The sequence below is a fragment of the Bubalus bubalis genome, chromosome 1, assembly GCF_019923935.1.
Source record: "Bubalus bubalis isolate 160015118507 breed Murrah chromosome 1, NDDB_SH_1, whole genome shotgun sequence".
NCBI lineage: Eukaryota > Metazoa > Chordata > Mammalia > Artiodactyla > Bovidae > Bubalus > Bubalus bubalis.
Window position 1 is genome coordinate 80270841 of NC_059157.1, and position 22411 is coordinate 80293251.

The following is a 22411-nucleotide window of genomic DNA, read 5'->3' on the forward strand; positions in this document are numbered from 1 at the left end:
ACAAAAGTGTGATTTTCCTCCTTACTGTTTACTCTCATTCTTGATTTAGGGGTTGTTTTTTTGTAAGAAAAATGATAACACTGAATGGATTTCTCATATAGCCTTTTTTTTTTCTTTTGAACCATAAATCTCCTGAAAACCACACATAGCCCATTTGAAAAAGATTAGGGAACTTCTAGCAGAGGAATGGGCTAGTTGAAAGTTATATTTTCCTTTTAGCAAGATCCACAAGAAAAGGATAGAGTGTCGTGCTTAAAGGGGAACAGATTCTGTATTTTTTGGCAAGATATTAAATCCTCTGTGGCTATATTTGGCTCCCTACAAATAGTCTCTTGTACAAGTGCAAAGCAAAGATCAATGCTGGTGTTCTTCATTCAGCCACAGCCAAACTTGGTATGGAAAGTAAAACAGTGGGGCTTAAGTGTTGTTTTGAAGAGATTCTAGTTCATTTATTGATCAACAGCATTCCAGAATCTAGGTTCCTACTTTACACATTAAATGTATCAAAACATATTTGCTTTCCGTAACAGTTTTTCCACGGCTTAACTGATAACAGATGGAAGGATTCAATCTGGACAGGAATGTAAAAGCTTTACCACGTCAATGTAGTCATATATGGATAGTTAGTCAAATGAGTATAAACAGGTCAAATAAGATGCTTGGAGACTTAGGACATCACAGGATGGGCATATATTCCCAAAAAAGGAAGCAAAACAATTAAATGGTAGATGATTGTCCCCAGAGAAAACACACTTCAGCTAGGAAGAATCTGTACCAGATGTCCTGGTCTCCACCCCCCTGAGTGCCTCTCTGACATAAACACAATATAACCCTTTGGATTCCAAGGCACTATAAGAAGCACATAAATATTTGAAATAACAAGAATTTCCTTTATATGCAATTATTTAAATGAATTTAGATGAATCCTTACACAAATGACCACTGAAAACATGGAACACGCCTTGCTATTTACAGTGATACATTAAACCCTCTTAGATTAAAACGCTGATAACCATTAACTGAAATCCAATAGTAACTATGGTAGGTTGAATAACACCCTCAAAATGTTCACTTCCTAACCCCTACAACCTGTGAATATGTTACCTCACATCGAAGGACTTTTGTTAAAATGAAGAACTTGAGATGGAGAGACTATTCTAGATTATCCAGGCAGAGCCAATGCAGTTACAAAGGTCCTTAAACTTGTAAAAGAGAAGCAAAAGAGAGGGTCAGAGTGATACCATATGACAAGGACTTGACCAGTACTTCTTGGCATTGAAGATGGAAGACAGAGGCCATGAGCTAAGGACTCTGGAAACATCAGAGAAATAGTTCTCCCTGGAAGAACACAGCTGACATCTTGCTTCTAGCCCACTGAGACCAGTACTGGATATTGGACTTAGAGCCACCAGATAAATTTGTGTCACTTTTAGCCATTAAGATTGTGGTAACTTTTTATAGTAACCACAGATAACTCATTACACTTGTCTAGTCTGAATATGGAAAACAGTTAAGAAGGCTGTGTCACGTTATTTTCACCAGTGATGATGAATGTCTACTAATTGAAATACTGGTCTCCAAGCTTTGCATTTACACATCAGAAATTTATTTAACAAGAAAATAGAGGGCCCATGTAAGGAATCTCTGCTGCTGCTGCTGCTGCTAAGTCGCTTCAGTCGTGTCCGACTCTGTGCGACCGCATAGACGGCAGCCCACCAGGCTCCCCATCCCTGGGATTCTGCAGGCAAGAACACTGGAGTGGGTTGGCATTTCCTTCTCCAAGGGAACCTCTAGCTTCCTTTAAAAATATAAGGTCTTGGACTTCTCCTATCCAGGCATATTTCTTCAATGTCAATGAATTGTCAGCAAAGTTTTCCACAGGACTTACAGCAAGTTCCACATTAACAAATGCAAAAGCAAAACAACAAAGAACACCTCTGCTAAAGAGTTAATTGATAACTTCAGAAGCATTGTATTAAAAAGTTCCCAAGCCTGTTATTATGTAATTGATATAGCCCATTTCACTTGCTGTTCTGTTATAACCCTTGTTTTCTAACCATACAATTCTCACCACCACACACAAATCCCTTGGCTGTAAAATTAACCCCATTACAAAAAAAACAACACCTAAGGTGTTTTAATTTCTAAAGATACTTGTAAGTTGCTTAACTGAATAAGAAAAAAACAGAGGGCTTTAGGTAATTGTCAAGAAATGTGGACAAAACCAAACTGCTACATTAAAATATAAGCATTGAGTTCACATTATTTATTGAACTGAAGATGACATTTGTTTTAACTACAAAGTCCTCCATTATTTTATATCATCAACACATAGTTATAAGACCTATTTGAAGAGAGAATAGAAATACAAAAATGTCTCTTCCTCCATCCTGATGAAAAACAACAAATATATATATATATATATACATATATGTATATATATATATATATGATTTTATAGTTAGCTTGTGCAGCTAAAATTTTATGAGTTACATATTCTTTCTAAATTAAGAATGACAATAGAGCTAAGATTAATTTCTCTTTCTGGGCATGTAAAAAGGAAGATAGCATAAAATTGCTCATCAAACTAATACATCTGGAATTTTTTTTTTTTTTTAGGGTTCTAAGATAACATTTCTATTATGTTTTCAGTTCACTTAATCAAGTGACAAATATAAATCTCATTGTACTATGTATGCATTTTTACAAAAGCTTTCACCTGATCTGAATTTATGTGATGAAAACAGAGTCTATGTTTTCCCTTTCAATACATGAACTTTAAAATGATACAAAGAATTCACATAAAAACCCTTCCATAAATTGTGTATCCAGAAACAGGTATGGAATAGTGATTTTTAAATCAGATACCATATCTAAGATTGTAAACAGTCTAAAAAATTAAATCAAGTGTGTAAATAATCATTAATTTTTGCCCTAGTCATAGCAAAGAAAAAAATGTACAGCTCTATCAATATAAAAAGATATCACAGACGAGTTCACATACATATACCAAACAACTAATTAAAGGATATTGTATTCTAAAAGAGTTATTCTTAGGTCAAAATTGAGTAGTCCAGAAATTGTTAACAAGAAAGCTAAATGATGATGACCTGTCATTTTCTAGAAGTCGTGGCTGTTTATTTACACAAGAGAATTGGTAAATTTTACTTATCATTTCTTAAAATTTTAAAAGAAGATTTGGATAATTGAATTGGATCAAATTAATTTGCAATTTCAAGAGAACATTAGTTGGATCAATTATTTGAAACCATAAAAATATTTTTCAAACAAGCACACACAATGGGCAATAAAAGAAATAACAGAATTAAGATATTTTAATTATGACTATTTCTATACTTTGGAAAAGTGTACAGAGGGAAATTCCCAGAGAGCACTAAATAGACAAAAACCTACTGAAAAATTCTGAAAGTCTGTTCTGTGCCCAATCTCTAAGATCAAGTCACCAATTAATTAACATTGAGGAGCTATTAGGATGTGAGGTTCTTTTGTGGACCTCACCTTTTCCCCACTTTCTAGAGCCTTCCATTTGTGCACAGTTTACATATCCTTATTCAATACACATTATTTTTCTAATTAATTGAAGTATAGTTGATTTACAGTGTTGTGTTAATTTTTTCAGTACAGTGGTACAGCAAAGTGACTCAGTTCATAGATATATATATATATATACACATATACACACACACATATATATGTATATATCCTTTTCATGTTCTTTTCCATTATGATTTATCACAGGATATTGAATACAGTTCCCTGTGCTACACAGTAGGACCTTGTTGTTTATCAGTCCTAAATATACTAGTTTCCATCTGCTAATTCCAAGCTCCAATCCTTCCTTCCCACATCTCACCTCCCCCTTGGCAACCAGAAGTCTGCTCTCTATGTCTTTGAGACTATTTCTTCAACATATACCATTAAACCAAATTTTTACCCTGATTCTTCTAAAATGACTTGAATATTAGTTTTAATCTTTAATAATAAAAGGCTCTTGGGCCATGTTTTTAGAGAATATATTTTAATTTCTCTCTCAAAATCCATTTAAATCTTTTGAAAGATATGACTTTTATTCTGGAGGAGGAAAAAATAAAACAACTGAGTCTTTAGGGTCCGGTAAATTAAAATTGGCAGGCTGATTTCAGTCTTGGTATCATAGTTTTGGCTTTTGCACTGTCCTATCTGCTGTGAAGATGCTCAATCACAAGAATTCTAATGGCCATCGATACCTCCCTTGTAACCACAATGGCTCAAGAGAACCCTTTCCATCTTCAACAACTGACACAGTGTCAACATCTGCTTCCAATGAAGTTGTTTCTTTTTTCTCAAGTCAAATAAATCTGCTGACTGAGACTGTAAAGAGTTTTTGTTTTTTTTTTTCTCCTCTTTTCATGCGGAAAAATTTTTTTCCACCATATTTTGCAATTTTTCCTCCAAGTTAAAAAAAACGGATAACTTCAAAGGAGATGTTTTTATTCTAGGTGCTGAAAAAGCCCAATATATAATGAAAAAAATAAAAACTTTGGTAATTTCATGAAACTGTCACTTTCATTTTGGAGACAATAATCACAGGGTTCTGGATAAATATAAGTCTGAAACGTAAGAAAGCTCAGAGTTGGACCTACATGCCACTAAGAAGTTAATTTATTTTCTTTCATAAACAGCACATTAAAATATCGGAAATAATTAAGAAATTTACATTTTATCATCAACATCTAGTAGAAGACAAAGATTCTCTTGCAACAATTTCTTACATAAAAGCACAGCTGTATATCAATTTGCTATAGATATGGGTGTGTAAAGAAAAGGGACACTTGGGAGCTCAATTTGATTATTTACTTACTCAACTGACAGATACTTGAGGAATCTGTCATTAACTGAATGTCTACTATGAGCCATGTTATTGAGTGTTTGTGTGTGTGTGTGTGTGTGTGTGTGTGTGTGTAATATAATTTCCAACCTTCCTAGCCTGCCAGTTAGGTATTATTATCCTACTTTACTCATGAGATAAATAAATGAAGACCCAAAACACACATCTAATTGTGGCTAAGCCAGAATTCAGAAAATGACCTAATGTCCAAGTCAATTTTTGTTCATTGATTCATTGCTTCTCCATTCATCCTCCAGTCAGAATTGTAACATAAATACTGTCTTTTCTACTGCTTAGTGTCACTGACCCATTTTCTTAATCTGGCATATATTATGTAACGAAGGGCTACACAGTAAGGGACAGAATGCAGTTTCTTATAATATAGTATCTGATTGCTATTTGCATAACAAATAAGGAGGTTCATAAGGGCACATTTTTATGTCAGTGCCTGGAATTTTTTTTTTAAAGGTTGTTACAACATGAAAGAAATTAATTCCTCAGTTACTTGCAATCCACTTGTTCTCATGGCAAAATGTACAGCAATCACCATTATTTTTTGCCTAAAATAGTAATGCACATAACTTTAAGATGAAAGAGAGGGGAGAAAAATTAAAGGGGAAGTTAAGAAGGGATTGTTAACCTTATTAAGATGAAACATTGATTTTTAAACATTTAGAGGTGCTTTTCAAATAAACAGTGAGGAACCAAATAACCTGTTAGGATCTAACTAGTCACTATTTTATTGTTCCTCAGATCAAGATAGTTTAGTGGTCGAAACATAGATTAGATGGAAAATCAATGAGATAATTTCCTAGGGTCTAGCTCACAGATCTTTAGAAAGCTTGAATAAAGAATAATTTGTAAAATAACCAAAAGCGGAGTGTTTCCAAATGAAACTGGAGAGGGAAATGGTAGCCCTCAATAACACAGTCTGGAAACCTCCAAGATTACTGTATCTTTTTGGTGGGAGAAAATCCATCCAGAGAATGATAGCATTTTAAGCTTAAACTCAGACTATCATACTAAATTACAACTCATCCCTTGTATGACATCTGGTGGTTATGGTAATACAATGGTAACAGATGCATGCCAGACAGTCACAGAGACACACCCATTCTTCTTTGACTTAGATTTTGATCCACTCCTTGTATATGCAAGAATCCAGTCTTTGCAAAGTGCCAACACCACCTGGGCCTGTTTTCAATGGGGGATCTTATTCACAAATCTCTCCTGTGTACAGCAGAATTTAGGTCCCTAACTTTTCTTGGGTCCTCAGAGCCGAGGAATATTTTACCAGATAGCTACCAGGAGTGACAGAGGGCACAGTGCCACCCTAAATTTAGGGTAAAGCTATCTGTCAGCTCTCTCTCCTTCAACTCAATTCACTAGAGAGTAAGGAAAGAAGCAGAGAGTTGATTTATTTCTTCTCAAAATTGGGAAAATCCAATTGAGAGATCTGAATGAACTGGAATACCACACAATTCTAAGAGAAACTGCAAAATTAACAGGTTCCAAGGGAAGAAGAGAAAAATAAATCATCCCCACTGAGCCATCCCATGGGAGCTGCTGAATACTGGCCTTTAAGAATTCAGGAAGATACAAAATAAAACCACTTTTAAAGATGCATTAAACCTTGTGCTACACAGATAAAGGCAGAGCACAAATAACTATATCAAATTAAACTGCAGATCAAAATGTAGATAATTTAATCAAACCACTCCCTAGAAATCTAAGTTCATATCATTAGTAAATCATTAGTAAGTGGACGATTCCTTAAGTTTGGACCTCACATTAGGTAAACGTGTATACCCTGTTAAATGGACTCTGGTTAAGAAGAAATATAGTGATGAAAATACAAGAGAGGGCATAAATTTATAACTAATAAGATGCACCAGGAAAGAAGACTATGGAACAATAGGGAAATTTGAAAATGATCCATGAGAATTTTGCCTAGCTAAGCAGACTGCATTGTTCTTATACCTAAAATGTTCACAGATATAAGTTATCCTATTTAAGATGGAAAATGATATTTCACTAAACATTTAATTTCACATGGATGAGGACAGGGATGGGAAAAATTTGAGAAACATTGTTAACAAACTAAAATATCTATGTAACACTACTTTTTTAGTATGACCCAACTTGGAAGTGTCTGAAAGAATGGACTTTATATTAAAAGTTCTTAAAATATCAATAACTGCTATTTGATAACCTTAATCTTTTCCTAATTGTATTTTAATGATAATCCCAACTTTTCTTATTTAGATCCTGAGGGACATGTCAAGTTGAATCCTGAGTCCCCAGAAATAAATTTCAAATAATAAATTGCTTATTAAATTAATTTCAGTAATTATAGTATAAAAATTTATCTTGCTCCCAATTCTTTTCTTAAAAAGAATCAGATCAATTAAAACCAGAATTAAACAAATAAGACTCGCAAAAACCTGTTTAAACAATACACATGCAATACATTATCCTTCAACTTATAATGATGGATCAAACTCTCAGAAACAGCCACTGAATGAAAGGTTTTGTCATGTGTCTAGTACTTTCCCAAATAGAATCCTTTCAAACTATCTTCAGGAAAAACTCACTTAAAATATGACTAAAATTGTCATGAATGAATCATTATAAACAAGAAAAATAAGTCACTGGCACTCAAAGATAGCATGGTTAAATGCTTTTTTTTTTTTTTTTCCAGTAGTTGGTTGTAAATTCTGGTTCCATTTTATCAAAGTTGGATGGACTACAAAGATAATTCTCCATCTAATTCAAAGTTTATGAAAACTTTCTTAGTCAACCTCTAAGCAGTCTTTGGGAGAAATCAAAGTAATGAATAGCTTTTCTTTAGTGTGATCATTAAAAAACTTCCTTTTCAAGCTACACATGTAACTCAGAGCTAAGTAAGCTATCATGGAATTAAATTTTCACTGAGACTTAATGTAAAACAATACTATATTGGCTTGGCTATGGTGCTACTTTCGCAAAAAGGAGAGACTATCAAACATTTGAGGTAACTTAGAGCACAGAGCATATCACAGACATCTTAGAGACAAGCATTTTAAACACTTTAGCCAGTGCTTCTCTGAGAGCAAGTTCTTTAAACAGAACTTAACAATTTTTACAATATTAAAACAAAAAAATCCCTCAAAAATAGCCCATCAATGCTAAATCAAACTTCCTGTATTTTTACAAAAATAGAAGAACATAGAAATACAAAATTGTGTTCCTGAAAGAATGAACATTTTCTTTGTGGTTCATCTTTTCCTGACAAGGTAACTGGTTCAAAAAGAAGGAAAAAGAAAAAGTCAAACCAAAAATTAAACCATATATTGATAAAAGCAAGACAAAAAGAAAAAGAGAGAGAGAGAGAGTTGCACAGTTGGCAAAGGCTCAGATGAGGGAAAGAAATAAACAAAAATGCTTTTCTTCAATGTCTAGGACTCATTCTGCTTTCTCAAGAAAAGGCTCCAAACCAAAGTCAGCTGGATAGCACTTCCTCTTTTCCTTCCACATCTTATATGTCCCACTGCAGAATGACAGTCCCTGGCAGCATCTTTTCCCAGTGGGACCATGGATTCATGCTCAAATTTAACTTGATAATACTGTGTGTTTCAGTACCACGGTGATTCCTTGCCCTTGTCTTGATGCTGTAGACCTAGAAAAGGTGTGAGAAATAGAAAAGTATCAATATGTGTAGCACTTCAGACTGGGCATTTTCTACAATGCACTAGATACAGAAACCAAAGTGACAACTGAGCTCACAAGTTTCAAAAATCCAATCAATACTAAGTGACCAAGAAAACTCTAGACTGGAGCAGGGCTATTAGCACAGTACCCATTCTTTACTGTGGCTTTTATCTTACTAGAGTAGGTATGAATAACAAATAAAATAATATAAATGAAGCTTTCTTATTTCTAATCTCAAAAGTTACTGATATGGGAAAAAAATGATACTACTAATCTCTAGGGCATACTTAGGCAGCGTTTCAGTTAACACTTTTCAGCAAACATCAGATGATACTTTTGGACTAAGGCAGTGAACTAAATTTACTTATTTTTATTGCCTCCTCTTTCAAAAAATAGTTGTGTGTGTGCATTCAGTCGTGTCCAACTCTTTGTGACCCCATCGACTGTAGTCCGCTAGGCTCCTCTGTCCATGGAATTCTCCAGGCAAGAATACTGGAGTGGGTAGCCATTTCCTTCTCTGGCGGATCTTCCCAACCCAGCGATCAAACCCAGGTCTCTCAGATTGTGAGCAGATTCTTTACCATTTGAGCCACCAGGAAAGCCTCACTAAAGCATCTGTAGTGATTTTATCTCTTGTCTTTCAACTTGTCAAATAATTGTGTAAAGCAATGGATGTCATTACAAAACAGATACAATTAGTCAGTCATTATGGGAGTCATTAAGACACTATACTAAACAAATTACATAAAATGAAAAAGAACAAAAAGGAGTCAAAGAAGCACCTCATAGAATGACAAGGCACGATCTTTGGTTTTATAGCATTTGTATACCGGGAAAAAGCAACTCTTTCTGAATGCCAAATGATTAGTGCCATCTATAGAACAGTCTTATGGACTCTGTGGGAGAGGGAGAGGGTGGGAAGATTTGGGAGAATGGCATTGAAACATGTAAAATATCATGTATGAAACGAGTTGCCAGGCCAGGTTCGATGCATGATACTGGATGCTTGGGGCTGGTGCACTGGGACGACCCAGAGGGATGCAATGTGGAGGGAGGAGGGAGGAGGGTTCAGGGTGGGGAACACATGTATACCTGTGGCGGATTCATTTTGATATTTGGCAAAACTAATACAATTATGTAAAGTTTAAAAATAAAATAAAATTAAAAAAAAAAAAGTTTTATCTCATGTACTAGCATTATGTTTAGACAGAGAGGCCACAGTTTCCCTTTCCCATTTCAAAAGAAGAGGAGGAGGAAGAAAAAAAATAAAAAGGATCTGGGGCATATCAACTCACTCTAAGTTTGCTTTATTCATTTTCAAATAATTTTGTGGTCAGAATAATTTGCAACCTGACAAAGTCTCTGTTGGGTGACTTTTATAATCTAAACCACCTTAACCGACAATCTGCTGACTGCATAAATATTTTTTTCATTATTAAAACGTCTCATCTTCTGTATGACTCAGTATTTTCCACACTTGAAGACCCCATCAATCTATAGAATGTCAGCACTGCAAGTCATGAATAGTGTTGGAATCATCAAGTGGTTTGAGTGTCTTTTTTTCTTCTTAAATAAAAGCAATCCCTAGTTTGCAAAGAGATGACTCCACCAAAATCTTGTTAGCCTTTTTCTGTGGACAAGGATTATGTTACTTTACATAGTCCTAAATATTCTAATCAGAGTTAATGGTTGGAATAACTCTTGCTCTTCAACTGTGTTTCCAAGTCTGCATTACTCCAAAGCAAACCTTAAAAAGCTCAATTCACCTATGGCCTACAACATATTAAATGGCTAATGTTGTCCTTTTGGCTTAATGTCTTCTCAGTGATGGGACATAAATACAACTTTTCCTTTGATTACAAGGTATCCATACCTGTAAATTTCAAAGTAAGTATAAAGAAAAGGAACAACCACAGACAAAAGACTCTACTACTAGTAAGTTGTAACAGGGATATGATTTTTCTTGTTAAACACTTGTTGAAGGAAGATTAAAATATTTAAGAATCAGTCAGTACACTTAGTTTTCCCAGTGGTGAAAGGAGACAAAATCATTAACTCATGATTCTTGATGTGGTCTTGTTGTTGTTCAGTCACTAAGACATGGCCCACTCTTTTTAACCCCATGAACTGTAGCATGCCAGAATCCTCTGTCCTCCACAATCTCCTGGAGTTTGCTCAAATTCATGTCCATTGAGTCAGTGATGCTATCTAACCACATCACCCTCTGCCACCCCGCTTCTCCTTTGCCTTCAAACCTTCCCAACATCAGAGTCCATTCCAATGAGTCAGCTCTTCACATCAGGTGGCCAAACTATTGGAGTTTTAGCTTTAGCACCAGTCCTTCCAATCAATATTCAGAGTTGATTTCCTTTAGGGTTGACTGATTTGATCTCCTTGCAGTCCAAGGGACTCTCAAGAGTCATCTCCAACACCACAGTTCGAAAGCATCAATTCTTCAGTGCTCAGCCTTCTTTGTGGTCCAGCTTTCACATTTACACATGACTTCTGTAAAAACCATACTTTTGACTGTACAGACCTTTGTTGGCAAAGTGATGTATTTTCTTTTTAATATGCTGTCTAGGTTTTTTCATAGCTTTCCTTCCAAGGAGTAATGATCTTTTGATTTCATGGCTGCAGTCACTGTCTACAGTGATTTTGTGCTCCAGTTGCTTTAGTCATGTCCAACTCTTTGCAACGCTATGGGCTATAGCCTGCCAGGCTCCTCTGTCCATGGGATTCTCCAGGCAAGAATACTGGAGGGAGTTGTCATGCCCTCCTCCATGGGATAGTCCCAACCCAGGGATCAAACTCAAGTCTTCTGTGTCTCCTGCATTGCAGGTGGATTCTTACTGCTGAGCCCCCAGGAAGCCCCCACAGTGATTTTAGAGCCCAAGAAAAGAAAACCTGTCCCCTTTTTCCCCTTCCATTTGCCATGAAGTGATGGGACTGGATGCATAAATCTTTAATCCATGATCCTTACATGATCTACAGATACTTGGGGGTTCCCCAAATTTTCTTACAAAAACATAAAATCCACTCTACTATTATTTTGCTACTATTCATGCTTTTTTTTTTTTTTTTTTTTGCTTCTCACTCCTCAAACTCAAACCTATATGAAATTAGTTTACAACACATTTTGAAATCTACTTACTGGCTTGCTGAAATCACCCATGTTTATCTCTTGATATTAGTAACTCTGTTTTAGGTTGTTTACACTGATATTTTCAGTGAAAGTAAAATAAACATAACAATGATAATGTTAGCAAACACTTTCTTAGGGCTGAACACACTAGACATTGTGCTATTTTATGTGAAATATTTAATGCTTCCAATCACGCTATATATATAATGGATATATATATATTTTATATTCATTTTACAAATGAGAAAACTGAGAGTAAGAGAGGTTATGCCAACTATTATGTGGTAGAACCAGGACTGAATGTTTGTGGTTTGATATCAGAGTCAATAGTTTTAACCACAATGTATATGGCTCCCCTTTTGTGGATTATATTGTCTGTAGACTGTGACACCAGCCTGTATTCTTGCAACTCCTGGAGTCAAAATCCTTTCATTAAATCAATTCAAAGAAAAGTCAATACATTTTAAATATTGATTTTTGCACTATTTAGAAACACCCTGATTTATCAGAACTGATACCAGTGTTAATAAAATAACTCTGTTTTTTTTTTAAACTATACATTTGCAAAGTTTTTCTAAGTCACAGAAGATGATTACACAGTCGTTTGTTATACTTCAGATCATGTAATAGGACATGTTTTATGAATAGATGTGTAACCACGCCTCCCTGCCCCCACCCAAATAAACTGCCACAGTATGAAAACTGAAGGCGTAGGGTGGCCATCTGACTCATCAGGTGTTTGTCAGAATTGGGACCAAAGAACAAAGACATCACACTGTTCACTTCAGAGTTTGAGAGTCTGAGATCAAGTCAGGAGATAAACCTGAAAGAAAACACAAGCCCACAGACCCACTTCCTCGCTTCAGTTCCAATATCATAACCACCTGACCATCAGAAGAAAAAAGAAAAACCAAATCCAGGAATAGAAAAACCGAAGTACAAATATAGGAAAGATACATTGAATACTTAGGAGTAGGAAAGAAGTTTTGGTTCAGTTCAGTTCAGTCGCTCAGTCGTGTCTGACTCTTTGCGACCCCATGAATCGCAGCATGCCAGACCTCCCTGTCTATCACCAACTCCCAGAGTTCACTCAAACTCACGTCCATTGAGTCAGTGATGCCATCCAGCCATCTCATCCTCTGTCATCTCCTTCTCCTCCTGCCCCCAATCCCTCCCATTAGAGACTTTTCCAATGAGTCAACTCTTCGCATGAGGTGGCCAAAGTACTGGAGTTTCAGCTTTAGCATCAGTCCTTCCAATGAACACCCAGGACTGATCTCCTTTAGAAGTTTTGGTTAAAAGATATCATATTAGGATTTCCCTTTAAAATTTGAAGATCTGACTATGTAACAAGGCATTGTAACTCATTTTCTAGCTGAAATTTTTGGGAGCCTATTGCTTCATCTGCTGCTAAGTCGCTTCAGTCGTGTTCGACTCTGTGCGACCCCATAGACGGCAACCCACCAGGCCCCACCGTCCCTGGGATTCTCCAGGCAAGAACACTGGAGTGGGTTGCCATTTCCTCCTCCAATGCATGAAAGTGAAAAGTGAAAGTGAAGTCGCTCAGTTGTGTCCAACTCTTAGCGACCCCATGGACTGCAGCCTACCAGGCTCCTCCATGATTTCTTCTATTGCAAAAAACCTCTGGGAATAAGGAAGTGGAGATGGCAGCAGGATGTGCCTAAGCAGAGAAAGCCTAGAAACTTCCCCCTCCCTTGTTTCCTTCAAGTCCTAGGTGTCTGATGAAAAAATCTTAAAGTTCTCATGGGCTCCTCAAACAAGGATACAGAAGTTGCTTCAGAGAGATTTCTGGCAGGCCTGCCTCTTTATCCCATAGCTGTGATGTGGGTACCCCATGGCAGAAAAAATGATATGAGCTGCCCTAGCTGAGCACCTCAGAGGCATCACAAACTTTAGGAAGCCTAATGAAGTAGTCATCAGTGGAGGACTGTATGGGGAATGCACAGAGAAATGGTGGGGAAGGGGATATGTTTGCAAACAAAAGCAAGATAGGGATGAAATGGCAAAGCTAAGAAGAGACAGCGACCACTTAATCAACAATGTTCACCATATGACCAACTGGGAAAACAGGCAATCCCTAGGGAGAGAGTGAGGGAAGCATCTGAGAAGAGGGTTCACCTAGAAGTGGGACAGTGTTTTAAACTGAGCAATGAAGAAATCATTGGGCTGGACTACAAATACTTAGAATTGGTGAAGTAATTATTACACAGGGAACTATAATCAACATCCTCTGATAAATCATAATGGAAATGAATATGAAAAAGAATGTATATACAACTTAGTCACTTTGCTGTATAGCAGAAATTAACAACACTGTAAATCAACTATACTTGAATGAAATAAATGAATTGAAAAGCTAAATTTTCTGCTATTGGGTAGACGTAAATAATAAACTGGCTTACTGAAAATGTTATACTCCAGCACATCTGAGTTTTAGGACCATGTGATCGTCAGTCATATCCACTAGAAAAGCATATCCTACTTCTAAAGAAGAATAATCCCTTGACAACATCACTGACTATCACTCTTAAGTAACTTTAATATGATTCCAATTAATTTTATTGCTGGAGATAAAAGAGGTAATGTGGTAACCATGCACTGGTGAATATGCTGTTGATAAAAAGAGAAGAAAAATAGGAACATAAAACCTGGATGTGCAGGTGGAATATTTAATGACTGAAAAGTAAAGAAAATACTTGAAATACTTAGTTTCATAGATATTAAGAATCTAGAAAACCCCTGTGGATCAAAATGCTTGATAGTATATTAAAAGGCTGCAAGGAGATCCAACCAGTCCATTCTAAAGGAGATCAGTCCTGGGTGTTCTTCAGAAGGAATGATGCTAAAGCTGAAACTCCAGTACTTTGGCCACCTCATGCGAAGAATTGACTCATTGGAAAAGACTCTGATGCTGGGAGGGATTGCGGGCAGGAGGAGAAGGGGACGACAGAGGATGAGATGGCTGGATGGCATCACTGACTCGATGGACGTGAGTCTGAGTGAACTCCGGGAGTTGGTGATGGACAGGGAGGCCTGGCGTGCTGTGATTCATGGGGTCACAAAGAGTTGGACACAACTGAGTTACTGAACTGAACTGATATTAAAAGATGCTGGTGGTTTATTTCTACATTTAAAACATGAATACCTGCTTCATCCTTGCTTTAAGAGAGAAAAGCCATAATTATCACAAATACAAATATACACAATGCTGTATTGGCTGCTATATCAAAATTACCCAGCCTTCACCAACAGCCTAACATCTAACACTGACACACTGCAAAATGATAACAAACTAGGTGATGTGAGAGACAGTCACATCATCTTCTTCTACTTTATAAAATTATCACTGATGATTACCATACAACTGCATTTGTCTGAGCACCTGGGCAATCAGTTTAAACGCTAATGAAGAATGTTTAAATAAGATCTAATTGGGGTACCTTAACACTAATGAAGGGGTAAAAATAAGAGTGGAAGGCTATTCAGTTTGGGAACTGATTTCACTGCAGGTAAATACCAAGATAAATCATGCTTAAGCATCAGGAAGAAGTCCCTTCATTTGTTTTTCAAACTTAAAAAAAAAAAAAAAACACCCTCAAAATATCATAGATTTGTTGTTTAAAGATCAAGTTATGAAGTATTTAGAAAGTAAAAGTTCTGTATAATGTACCCTGTCATCACACAACTTGCTGAGTATACTTCAGATGTACATACATACACCACTGTTTATCCCATGTAACAACAATGCTTATTTCCCCAGCAATATTGACTTTCAAAACCATTTCATGCCAGTATATGTTGATCAACTCTTTTGAAGAATATTAATTCTTCAATATGCACATTATTCATTCTTCCCTATACCATAAATTACTCAATTCTATATAGATATGCATAATTTGAATATATACACACACACAGTGTGTGTGTGTGTATAAAAATATATTTGTTACTTATGTGAATATTTTGGTAGGTGAGATAGCTTCCTGAAAATACATTTGTATAATCGCTGAACCCAAGTGTATAAATATATTTACACTTACATAAACACTTACATAATTCATGGTGAGTGGTAAATGTTTCAGTAGTTTGCATCAATATTCATATTTTTACTATTATCATTATTATAGATTCAATGTATCTAAGTGTTTCAATTTGCATTTCCTTCAGTTCTTGTGAAGCTGAACATTATGTGATTTAGTATCTCTTCCTCTGTGTTTTATCTTTTGGCTGACTTTCTATGCTTTGATTAATAACAAAATAATTTCCTCATTCATTTCTAAATGCCTTTTGTATATTAGGTATATTTGTATTTTTTTTCATGTATCACACACATTTTTGGCCAATTTAATGAGCACTAAATACCTCCATACTTACTACCTAAACTTTGGACAATAATTATTTTAAAAGTCATCACAAACAAGAATGTATTCTTAAACCAGACCAAAGATTAAACTTATTGTTAAACTGAATTACAATCATCCAAGTATCATTACAACTCTTACACAATAAAACAATGACAAAAGATACCTAACTATGAATGCATAATCATTTATTAGCAGAGGGAGCGTTCTCAGTGTGTAGAGGTATTTTCCTGGTACATTTAGAATTGTCTTAAAATGTCCACGTAGTAGTCTTGTCAGAAACAATGAGGTGAAAGCTGTCTAAACCTGTCAAAATCTCTTTAATTCAGATTCAAAAGAGAAGGAAAAATTTAAAGCCCATTGAACTTGATGTTACTGGTAGACCATAATTTACTACATTATTGGAAGAAGCATGGGACCCATACACCTGAGGCCAAGATTGCAGGTGACTAGCAGTTCAGTGGCCAGGTGTCTCCCTCTGCTCCTGGCCTAAGCGGCAAGCACATAGTCTTTCTGCCCTCTCAGAACCCTCCTCCCTCCAAAACCACAAACTCGTGCACTGACTCTCCAACTTTTGCCCTTACCGATATCCATTTCCTCAGATTCCTGCACTTTAAATGCTCAGCTAGGAGGGAACTGGCAAGTACTTTAAGCATCAGGATATGTAATTACAAATCTGAACTAGTCATTCTACAACTGACCTTTAGGACAAATATAAAATACAAATCATAGAGTTGATAGTTCTTTTGTTATTGTTGTTCTTTGTGTTTTTTTTTAAACTTTTATTGGAGCATAGTTGCTTTACAGTGTTGTATTAGCTTCTGCTGTTGAGCAAGTGAATCAGGTATACATATACATTATCCACTCTTTTTTGAATTTCCTTTCCATTTAGATCACCACAGAGCACTGAGTAGAGTTTTTGATCATAGCACCAATTTACCATGCTCAAAACATGAATGTCAGTGTGATAACCTCTTGGCTGAGAGAAGCTGGGGCCCAGGAGGTGCAATATGGTGTGTAGACACTGCTCACCAAGTCAGTGACCTCAATTTCAAAAGCAGATAAAAAGTAACTTTGAAGATAGAGACAAAGAATAAAGGAAAAAAGGAATGGGGAAGAGTGAAATAAAATACCTTCTGTAATTTCTTCTACAGACTTTCCCCCAGAACTGGAGAGGAACAAGACCAAAAAAGAAAAAAAAGAAAGAAAGAAACGCCTAGATCATTTATTGTAACTGAAACCACAAGTTATAATACTCTCAAGAGATTCTAACTATCCAGACATCTGCTGGATAACAAATGCAGCCAAACATGCATCTTTAAAAAGGTTTCTAGGTTATGCAGTGACAGCTTTACGATCCAGAAAATAGATAATCCAACCAGAGGCAGAGGTAATCTGGATCCACTACTTATCCATAAAACCTTAATTAAGGACACAACACAGCAAGTATTCTACCTGAAACTATGAGTTAGTTAAGGACTCTCACATTTTAACTGCAGAAGTACAATGTATCTTTTATGCCTACTTAGTTTAAGTAATCATTCCCCCCATTAAATCAAACCATATTGGAAAATATTCAGTAAGAATGAGACATGTTGCATATAGATCAATTCTTCACTGACATCAGTAATTTTTCATCTCACTTCTCTGTGGCATGAACACAATCGTGCTCTCTGACATATTCCAGAAACCTCTGTCCAATCCAAGCAAACATAAATAGGGTTTCAATGACTGTGAAGATGCTAAGTGTCATCTGATAGTGCTCAAACAAGGCAGCTATGAAAATAAGCATTATAACACATGCTTGTGGTCGACAAAAATTAAATCCCTAGTATATCAGGCTGTAACCAAACAAACAAACAAACAAAAAAAAATGGCATATTTTGGCCTCTCATCTGTCTATTGCAAGAATTTTTTTGGTCATCTTTTTGCCAAGGAATTCAGAACATGTTGGCCACAGACAACTGTTTGTGAAACATTATATTGTTGATAAATAGAATAAGAGAAGAGTTAGCCAGAAAGTGAATAAAAAGAACCTGTCAATTCCACCGGCCACATAAAATTTTGTATAGAATCTTTGTAGGCTATTTCAAAGTTAATGTAAAATTGCCTGGATACAAGTTATGAAACCGATTTTGTCATAGGAGCTGGTTCTTTTAGATGTACCGCTATATGTGATACAGTAAATAGGGAAGCAGTACTGAAAAGATAATTGCTGATATGAAATATGCTGACCCCTGAAACAAACCTTTTAATGTTTAGAGTGGTTATTTATTTGGAATCATGTGATAATTAAACAGTTTTTCAACCTCTATAGCTCCCCTCCTAGGCAAGCAAATAAGCTTCTCTCGGAAAGACATTGTGTACTTTGACAAAATCGCCAATCCCAATGACAGGGAGTTGATGACAACTCCTTCAAGAAAACAAAAGAAAACTGTGCAGCCCACATTTGCTTGCAATTTTTAAGAAAACATTTCAGAAAGCAAGAGATTCCATCCAATTTATATAGCTACCCATAGAAACTTGTTCATAAAATTAATACTAGAATGGAAAAAGAAAACATTTTACTCACAACTTTTGAAGATAGCAAATATTTTATTAATGGAGTTTTGGTGAATTTAACTACATGCATAGTCTAACTTCCTTGTTCTGCACATAAAATTTCCTTTCAATCTATGAGTGACAAAAACAAATATCCAAAAATCCATAATCATAGTGAGATAGGATATATTTTTTAGTAATCTCTCATCACCTTTATTGCAGAAAGTGAAGAAGAACTAAAGAGCTTCTTGATGAAAATGAAAGAGGAGAGTAAAAAGTTGGCTTAAAGCGCAACATTCAGAAAACTAAGATCATGGCATCCGGTCCCATCACTTCATAGCAAATAGATGGGGAAACAGTGGAAACAGTGGCTGACTTTATTTTGGGGGTCTCCAAAATCACTGAAGATGGTGACTTGCAGCCATGAAATTAAAAGATGCTTACTCCTTGGAAGGAAAGTTATGACCAACCTAGACAGCATTTTAAAAAGTAGAGATATTATTTTGCCAACAAAGGTCCATCTAGTCAAGGCTATGGTTTTTCCAGTAGTCACGTATGGATGTGAGAGTTGGTCTATCAAGAAAGCTGATTGCCGAAGAATTGATGCTTTTGAACTGTGGTGTTGGAGAGGACTCTTGAGAGTCCCTTGGACTGCAAGGAGACCCAACCAGTCCATTCTAAAGGAGATCAGCCCTGGGATTTCTTTGGAAGGAATGATGCTAAAGCTGAAACTCCAGTACTTTGGCCACCTCATGTGAAGAGTTGACTCATTGGAAAAGACTGATGCTGGGAGGGATTGGGGCAAGAGGAGAAGGGGACGACAGAGGATGAGATGGCTGGATGGCATCACTGACTCGATGGACATGAGTCTGAGTGAACTCCGGGAGTTGGTGATGGACAGGGAGGCCTGGCGTGCTGCGATTCATGGGGTCGCAAAGAGTTGGACACGACTGAGCGACTGATCTGATCTGATTCATTGGGATATTCATTGAAGCTGAAACTTCAATACTTTGGCCACCTGATACGAAGAGCTGACTCATTTGAAAAGACTCTGATGCTGGGAAAGATTGAAGGCAGGAGGAGAAGGGGATGACAGAGGATGAGATGGCTGGATGGCATCATCAACTCAATGGACATGAGTTTGAGTAAACTCCCGGAGTTGGTGATGGACAGGGAGGCCTGGTGTGTTGTAGTCTGTGGGGTCGCAAAGAGTCAGACATTACTGAGCAACTGAATTGAACTGAACAGAACCACATGGTAGAGAGTTCCAGATGGAGAAAACTATATTTTAAAATGTGAAAATATTCTGATGACCCTTCAAATCCTTATTTACTTGATTCTTTGTCTTCCCTTTTCTCATAATCTGCCCAATAATATAAAAGTACCCGGTTTTCATTGTATGGCCAACACCAGCTGACACCACTACTGGGAAATTTGGCTCTGACAAACATTACAGCTATTCTTCAAGAACAGAAATAAATTAAACTAGAAACAGGAAGTGATGGAAGAATTTTAAGTTTGCATCTCTATCATGCATGATGCCTCACATCTCCAGTGTGACTTTGTTTTTCTGTTTGAAATGTACCATACGTATGAAGAATAAGGAGAACTTTAGTTCTGCACTATATGTCACAATCTAGAAAACACAGCCATGTGCATTAGTTCATTGGAATCTCCTGGTTGTGTCAGAGTAGGAAGTATCATCTCTATTTTGCATCTAAGAAAGAAGAGTGGAGGGGTTTTGAGATTTGCTCAGCACAATATAGCTAAAATAAAATACAGGTCCAGGAATCTATTTTTTGGCCCTCTGCTTTTTCCATAAACATTGCAAAGATTAATGTTCCCTATACATTTACCATCATTTTACCATCAGTTCTTCATCTTAGCTCCCTAAGTTTGGGAGGAAGAGTAAATTATTGATAAAAATCAATATTTCTCCTCTTTTTCCTTGTCTCTTTCTCATATATACACAGGAATACACATACGCACACACACTCAAACATATTTTTCTCTTATAAATTCCTCCTCCTCTCCGCCTTAAACCACATTAGTGAAAACAATACCTTCAGTCCCAAAAGGAAACACAAATTAACAAACTAGTCTACTCTGCTTTCATTGAAATGCATAAATACACATACAGGATTTCTTGCCATCTGTTATTCCAAAAAAAAAAAAAAAAAAAAAGGCATATAGGGTCTTCCTTGGTGGTCCAGTGGTTAAGACTTTGCCTCTCAATGAAGGGTTTGCAAGTTGGGTCCCTGATCCCAAGATTCCTTGGAGCCAAAAAACCAAAATATAAAACAGAAGCAGTATTGTAACAAATTCAATAAAGACTTTAAAAATGGTCCATATCAAAAAGTCTTTTTAAGAAAAGGGCATCTAAATGTGCTTCTTCATCTTTTTTAGTCAGCAACATCACACAAAACATGCTTCACTCATAGATCCCCTCTTAATAGCAATCACTTGATTCCACTTCTGAGATATTATGAACATTGTCACAATAAACATTTTTGTACCTGTCCTCGCATGCTGCTGCTTGTATTTGTGTGGTACAGACTCACAAGAGAAGAATGCTGGGTCAAAATTTAGGAGAATTTTTAACTGTAGTACATATTTCAGTTTACTTCAAAAAAAAAAAAAAAACTTATACTTCTCTAATTTTGTAACAGCAATATATGAAAATAGCATTTTCCCTTAACCAAGATGTCTTTTGCAAGGATTTACACACACACACAGGCATTTATTTGTATTATACAAATGCACCTTAAAACATTCAAAATTCTCTCAGAATGTGTCTGCATTTGTCCTGTAAGACTGGAAGAGAATCTCTGAGAAGAAACCTCCATGCTTTGGGCATTGTAACTTTATGGCACCATCCTAAGGATGGGCTTCCCAGGTGGCTCCATGGTAAACAATCAACCTGCCAGTGCAGGAAATTCAAGAGACGTGGGTTTGATCCCTGCGTCTGGGAGATCCCCTGGAGTAGGAAATGGCAGTGCCACTCCAATATTCTTGTCTGGGAAATGCTATAGACAGAGGAGACTCCATGGGGTCGCAGAGAGTAGGACATGACTAAGCGCACACGCACACACACACGCATGCACACACACACACACACACGCCCCTCTGGATGAAGGGCCAGGATGGAGAATGGGAAGATCTACAGCACTCTGGGAGAGCAGCGGAGTTTCATTAAGGTCCTGCAGAGTCTAGCCCTGGATGCTGGAAACTGAGAGCAGTGCTCTGGCATGTATTTCTCCCTCTGATTCACCATCCTGCTGCTTTTAATGCAGATCTCAGTCTCTGGCTGGAATCTACTGGCATTCTACATGCATCTCAAAGACGGTTTCCATTACCCTTCTGGTCACGGAACTGTCATTCTGGATATGTGCCTTATACAGCTAACACCATTCAAGAGTGTGTAAGTACTGTAACATACTTTCGGTTTTTTTTTTTTTTTTTTTCCTTTCAGGGGAAAATAGGCTTATGCCACAGGCCAAAAGACAAACAAAGGTTTGCAGAAAGAGTGGCACAATCAGCTGTTAATTACTAGAGTCTTTATGTTATCAAGTCATAATAAACTGTCAAAAAATAGTAAAAGTCCACAGGAAGTATTAGTTTACAAATATTCTTCTTAGTATTTTCTTTAATCCACAACTATTTCTTTGTGACACTTTAGTTATCCTAATTAAGATAATGCCTTCAAGGTAAGTATCCAGAAATCTGTAAATCTCTATCGACCAGCACAGCTGTCCCTGAAAAATCACA

At 36.5% G+C, this 22411-nt stretch overlaps 1 protein-coding gene across 1 annotated transcript in view; it reads right to left on the minus strand.

The window, feature by feature from the left end:
• Positions 1-422: 422 nt before the first annotated feature.
• Positions 423-22411, minus strand: part of VGLL3 (vestigial like family member 3) — a 58658-nt gene continuing 36669 nt past the window's right edge. The window contains exon 4 of the mRNA XM_006046313.4: positions 423-8546. Coding sequence (XP_006046375.3) covers positions 8503-8546 — 44 coding nt within the window. The 3' untranslated portion in view covers positions 423-8502. The remainder of the gene's footprint in view (positions 8547-22411) is intronic.